This window comes from Salmo salar, chromosome 01, assembly GCF_965601325.2.
Source record: "Salmo salar chromosome 01, fSalSal1, whole genome shotgun sequence".
NCBI lineage: Eukaryota > Metazoa > Chordata > Actinopteri > Salmoniformes > Salmonidae > Salmo > Salmo salar.
The window spans coordinates 62,149,125-62,155,124 of NC_138291.1; the positions used below are offsets into that span (position 1 = coordinate 62,149,125).

At 42.9% G+C, this 6,000-nt stretch overlaps 1 protein-coding gene across 16 annotated transcripts in view; it reads right to left on the reverse strand.

Annotated features, from left to right (window-relative positions):
- LOC106606853 (calcium/calmodulin-dependent protein kinase type II subunit gamma) overlaps positions 1 to 3,533 on the reverse strand; it is a 130,490-nt gene extending 126,957 nt beyond the window's left edge. For 3 of the 16 annotated variants that reach the window (XM_014203253.3, XM_045720794.2, XM_045720780.2), the window contains exons 1-2: positions 3,211 to 3,523; positions 1,854 to 1,948 (exon numbers count right to left, since the gene is read on the reverse strand). In XM_014203253.3, the coding sequence (XP_014058728.1) occupies positions 1,854 to 1,948; positions 3,211 to 3,275 (160 nt within the window). In that variant the 5' untranslated portion in view covers positions 3,276 to 3,523. Of the gene's footprint in view, positions 1 to 1,853; positions 1,949 to 3,210 lie in introns of all 16 variants that reach the window. The other 13 variants (XM_014203338.3, XM_014203277.3, XM_014203247.3 and 10 more) reach the window with 10 other exon arrangements.
- Between the last annotated feature and the right edge of the window lie 2,467 nt (positions 3,534 to 6,000).

A 6,000-nucleotide genomic window follows, 5' to 3' on the forward strand; every position in this document is an offset into this window, starting at 1 on the left:
TTGTGGCTGATTGAGGTAAAACAGCAATTCTGCTCATAAATGATGCATGTGTGAACACCACATTGACACATCCAGCCCAAGGCGGGAGGTTTACAAAATACTTAGTAGTCGCCAAAGTTCCAGAGCATGCCTTTAACTTCATACATAAATAAAGCCTCATGATGGCAGATGATTGCAGCTTGGGTTTGTGTAAAACACATTGGCATGCCCAGAGCCTTCGGCTCTGATTAAAGGCAGTGGGCATGAGGAGCTGTACGGCGATGAGGAGGGGCTTTGGCTCAGCTTGGCTCTCCTCTACTCAGCTCAGTAGGACTGGAGCATTCCAGCCAACATCATGAACAGTTTCAAGAACCCAGTTGCCAGGTTACTTGACGGGATCTCTGCCAACTGAAGCTGAAAAACAGCAGATCTAATTACCTGTTGTTGTTTTTTTAAGGCTTTTTTAAAAGAAATTATTTGTTTACTGGCCCCTCCGTTGAGACCATGGCAGAGTGGGGCAGAGGGGGGGAAGTTGTAATTCAGCTGGCATCCCCAGAGGACGGAACAATCTCACACCGAGGTCTGGCCTTTGTAATTCTCATCATAATCAAACAACCTCCACTGCCCCTCCATGGCCATCACTAAAGCCTTCTCGAGACGGCAGGGAGGCCATATCTGCAACAGTGTTGTCACGGGAAAGAGGTACTTTTTTACGACTAGCAGAAAAAGACTGCTTGGATTAACAGGTCAATACCCGGTCGGTACAGCTAAGATTGTGCTTCCGGAAGATTTCTTCTTGGAGTAATTGGCAGCCGCGACTGACGCAAGCAACGGCTGCGACAACAATGCCTTCCAAAAATTGGTGACGCAAACATTGAATTGCAGTGTAATTACGGTGTGACGAGCATGGCGTAGCTGTTTGACATTAGTCATGGAAATGTATGCTCTAATGCACACAGTGACAGAGAGAGAAAGTGCTGAGGCCTAAAAAAAATGTAATTAATATCCATCTCCATCTCAATGTCAAGCGCAAACAGGAGATGGGCCAACTCGATACCTGGACAAACAGGTATCAGCCGTGTCCACTTTCCCAAAATAGATCCGGAGCCTTTTGTCTCTGGTGCTGCAGCAGAGGCAGATTGGCCATGTCTCACGTATCCCTGTGCAGCCCTCCTGGCCAAGGCTTGATTAGAGCAGATGATATCCACACTGAAGTGTGACAGTCTCCTCCGGCCAAGAGGACGTGCTTTTCAGTCTGGACTCACAAGGTGAGGGGGGAGATAGCGTGAGAGGAGAACATGTAAAACACTGGTGTAGCCCTAGCAGCAAATAGAAGTATTTTGACCACAGCTATGACGAAACAACACGAAGGGGATCCAGATCCTTCTAAAAGGCCTCTGGCAATCTGTATTCACAAACACACTCGGTTGCTGAGGGCAGGAATAGAGCGTAAACAAATGCAACACACACAGACAGTGGCTGAGCTATGGCTCTGGGGTAGGCAGGCACAGTAACAATATGTCCTGCTGGACTGGAACATCATGAGATGAATGCTACTGTTTATCCCATTGAACAAGGAGCTCTGTGAAGTCATAGTTCCTAAAATATATTGCACTTACCTACACCATGTAATTTGGCGAACAACTTTTGACAAGTTGATGAACCGGTATGTAACATATAATGCAATTTTATTATGCTGTTTGAACTAGATATTAAATGAATCAAGCACTTTCATGGGTATTTGAATAAACCAACAACGAAAAGACTACCTTCTCCGGTGTCAATCTCCTATTGAATTTTGATTGGTCAAAACAATGTCACAGGCATCAAAGCACAGGGCATAGTAAGTGGTGTAATGTTTCCCTCTGTCTTACCTCTTGCTGATAGTTTTTTTGTGTTGATAATTTTAGCAGCAAATTCCTGGCCGTTGGACTTTTTAACGCATCGCCGGACAACGGAGAAGGCACCCCTGTAATGAGACAAATGAATAAACAAAACAGCAACATGAGATCATGTGACAACTCTCACTACTGCAGTGCACACACACAATACAGCCCAGCAAAGTCAGTATTGTGTCTAGTTCAAATCCATCTCAAGGGTAATAAAGAAAATGGAAAAAGGTGAAAAATAATGTTAATAAAGAAAAAAATAATGTAAATAAAGAATTGACCCCACTCCTCCCCAAACATCTGTCAAATGAGAAACATTGCAATATGAATAAGCCACAACTAATCGACGTTTGTGCTATATAGCCCATCACTGTGGTACACAGGTGCAAAAAGTTAATACAAAGCCATGCATAATAACCAGTTGCTTGGCATGTGATAAGTAAATTATGTATAATGTAATAACTTGATATTTTACATTAGAATCCCAGAAAACTGGTGATGAAATTGCTTGCAGTGCTTCTCCCTCATTCACTGCTTGTGAGGGAAATCAGCTCAGAGGAAATTGTAATTGTAAGCCTACACAGGAACTAGTGTGCAGAAGTATCCAGAGAATAAACCAAAACATGTAAAGTCTACTGTAGACAATGCTAAGTGAATGTTGTATTAAGCCTACCATAGGTCTACCGTCTATTATGATTTCATCATGCATACTTGAAACTGGAAATGTATGGTTATAGGTGGAATAACTAGCTACTGCTAACTGCAAAAGATAAAACAGACGGGTTACAAAGTATCTTTCTACTTGGTGGCTTATGCCTGTAGTACTCAAGTGCTACAACGTTACAACGCACCGAATGAAACACATTGGATACATTTTTGATCGTTACACAAGTAGCCAAGTGTATCGTTCCTCCCTGTGTGGCTCTCTACAAAATAATACGGAAAAATAACCCAAAAAGTAAAACAAATGATAAAAAAAACAGAGAGCGGGAAAAGTGTTGCCTTGAGATAAATAAACACTATACCTATAGCGGATGTCGTTTAGGTGTCCCATATCTATGGCACACCCAGGCATGGTAAACTCAGTACACGCATGCAGGATCAAGCCTTCCGACACTAGTTCGATATGTAAACCTTATTCTAATAAAAATGTTGTTGAACTATAAAGCTCCCTAAAAGAGGATAGAAGCGATCATCTCTTCGTTGCGGGGGGGATGCCTTTCCTGTGTTTGACAACCTATCCTTGTCTTGTCAACAGTGGACTAGACACGCACAGCGATAGTCTACAAAGCAGTACAGGAAAATGTATAAGAATAGGATTATATTTGTTCATGTCGCTTACTTTCCGAGCTCTTCGTACAGCTGATATTCGTCTGTAAATCTGGTCGAGGTTACAATTGCAGCCATGTTGTGCAGGAGGGTTTCGCCTCTCTTTTCCGTGACTGCCTCGCTCAGGTTTCGGGAGGAGATCTCGTAAACTCAAAGGGAAAGGGAGATAGTGGAGCGACAGAGACGGAGGGGAGAAATAGTAGTGGTTTTCAGTAGTGGTGGTGGTTGAGGTAGAGAGAAAAAAAAGGACAGTAACGCGATATTTCCTCTCTGGTCTCGAGCGCCACTGATCTAGGATCAGCTTCCTATTATCAATCTTTGTTTAAAGTAACACTGACCCCAGAACAGATTATATGGGCGGCGTTGTCCTGCTTACGAGGGTAGTCGAGAAGAAAGCATACGTGATCTGATGCTGCATTGGCACAGAGATAGGCAAGCCTAAATGAAAGTGACCACATTAAATTATTGTAACGATCCTGGGTTTATAAGCGCGGAAATCGACTCTGCCGCACGAGCATGCTTTTGCGGCACAGTCGACAGCGCGCTTGACTTCGGACTAGAAGGTCGAGGGTTCGAGACCTGCTCCCTGCTGTTTCATTACACTGGTGTCAGAAGTGATCGGACCTTGCATCCACGACAGTGCGTGTGCTTGGCCGGTGAGCGCGTCCCCTGTAAGACGTAGAGTCGCGAGGACGCGCCCTTTGAAGGTTTTGTAACATAATGGTCTTCACTATCATCATGCTCTAGGCTCCCCATGTCCAGCTGTCCCCGACCTCCCCCTGCTGCCCCTTAACCCCCTGCCTCCCCCAGCTTCAACATTCATCAGAGGGATGTGACTCCCATCTCTCCAGGAGTCTGGAAGAGCTGCCTACTTCATTATCTGTACTACTGTCTCCATTATAACAGGCTCATAAATCCAAAGAGCTGCTTCTGTGGAGAAATGTGTGTCTCGTCCCTCTGGGGTTATAGGTTGAGAAAATTGAACTAATTACTCTTTTAGTCTCTTTTTAGTCTTAGAGTAGTATTTAACTGTAAGTTGTTGGAGCATCATCTTTATGTAATTGCATGCTCCACTGCAAAGGTTTATCTGAGCTTTCATGAATTCTTTGAGGAGTATTAATATGACTTGTCCACAGTATGTTTAAGTGTATTGCCACTGCTCCCGCTCCTTGTCTGTCTGTGTGCACACGTGTGTTTGTATAGAGAGAGTAAAAGACAGAATGCGCCGCAAGTGTATTTGTACACAGCTGTGCTTCTGTTCGTGTATATCTGTTCAGATAAATTACATATCTGTATTTGTCAGTGTGTATTTTAAACAATGACTGTTTGTGTGTTCGTTTTTTTTATTGAGAAAGAGAGATACAGTATGTGTCAATGTGAGCCTGTTTGTGAGTGTATTTCTCTCACAGACCCGGAACTTTGTCTCTGAACCGGGCAAGCCCTTCACAGTCAGGCAACGTTGCGGAGGGAGAGGGCCAGTGATTATAGAGTGTTTGCAGTGAACACAGGAGCTGTGCTCCGGGCTTCTGCTGTAATTACAGGTAGGCTGACTGATATGAAAGCCTAATTAGAGCGGTGCAGAGGTGCCTCAATATTAATTGCAGAATTTTCTATGATGTTCATGTCGGACAAGACTTCAGCATGTGGTATGCAGGATGGAGTGGTGGGTGGTAACTGTGGGATGTCAGATCCTGGGAAGAGAAAGGAAAGAGGAGAGAGGAAAGAGAAGAGGGGGAAGAGGAGGAGGAGAGGTAGTTGCCACTTTCCTCTTTGCCAAATAAAAGCTGTATGTATCAGGGTGATCGGTGAAAGAATGCATGGGCCGATGGAAACAGTATCCATTTCCAAGCCAGTGCCGTTTGACCTCTCCTGAATGTACCAAGTGTCAATATTATGTGTGATTATGATGTATTCCATGGTGTAGTGCTGCAATGGTGGTTCTCTCCTAGATTTAAAGGACAGTTGAACTCACTGATTTTGCCTGGACTTTTCTGCTGCTCATGAAGAAAAAAACGAGACTTGACTCTTGGGGGTGTGGTTCAGTGTGGGTATGTTATGTTCAGTATATTGTACCCTGGCAGTTATTGTTGTTTTTGCCTGTTGAGTCACTGTAGCAACAACATAGCCCCTACCACTTCCTCAAAATAGTCAGAATTACAGGTTGTTTTTGTTGTTTTTGCCCAGAAGGTCTTAGTCTCGCAATTTTACATCTAGCTAAGGTGTTTGTTGCAGTATTTCTCAAGTAAATGATTATTTGGGGGATTTAAAAAAATAATTATCCATAGAATGGTCCTGTTTCTCTGTGCATGATAAGCGTTATCATCCCGTGTTAGTGGGCAAGTGGGTAATTGTAATACAAACCCAACCTTCATGTAAATTGTGACGACTTCAGTTACACAAATCTCACAAAACTGTTTTGGAATATACTGACTTCATGACCAAAATTATATATTTTTAAAGATTTCGCACTGGAATAAATGTTTCTGACTAATATTGATGCCACATAGGCTGTTTTCAACCAAAGAAGTCATTTTTTTAGTTCAGCTGCTTTTTAACCTATTTTGAAGCAGTATACAGACATAGGCTCTTAATTTGAGCCAGTTTGCTACAGCAGGAAAATAATCCTGCAGCAACAGGAAATAATTATTTGGATTGTAATTCATGGACATTTTTGTAGGGGTTGATATAGTTTTCTTTAGGGCAAATCAAGTCTGACTTTTCAAAGAGGAAATTACAAACTTTAGAAACCTTTAGAAACCATTTAAAAACTCAAATACACTACAAATACACTGGGCTGCCCCCT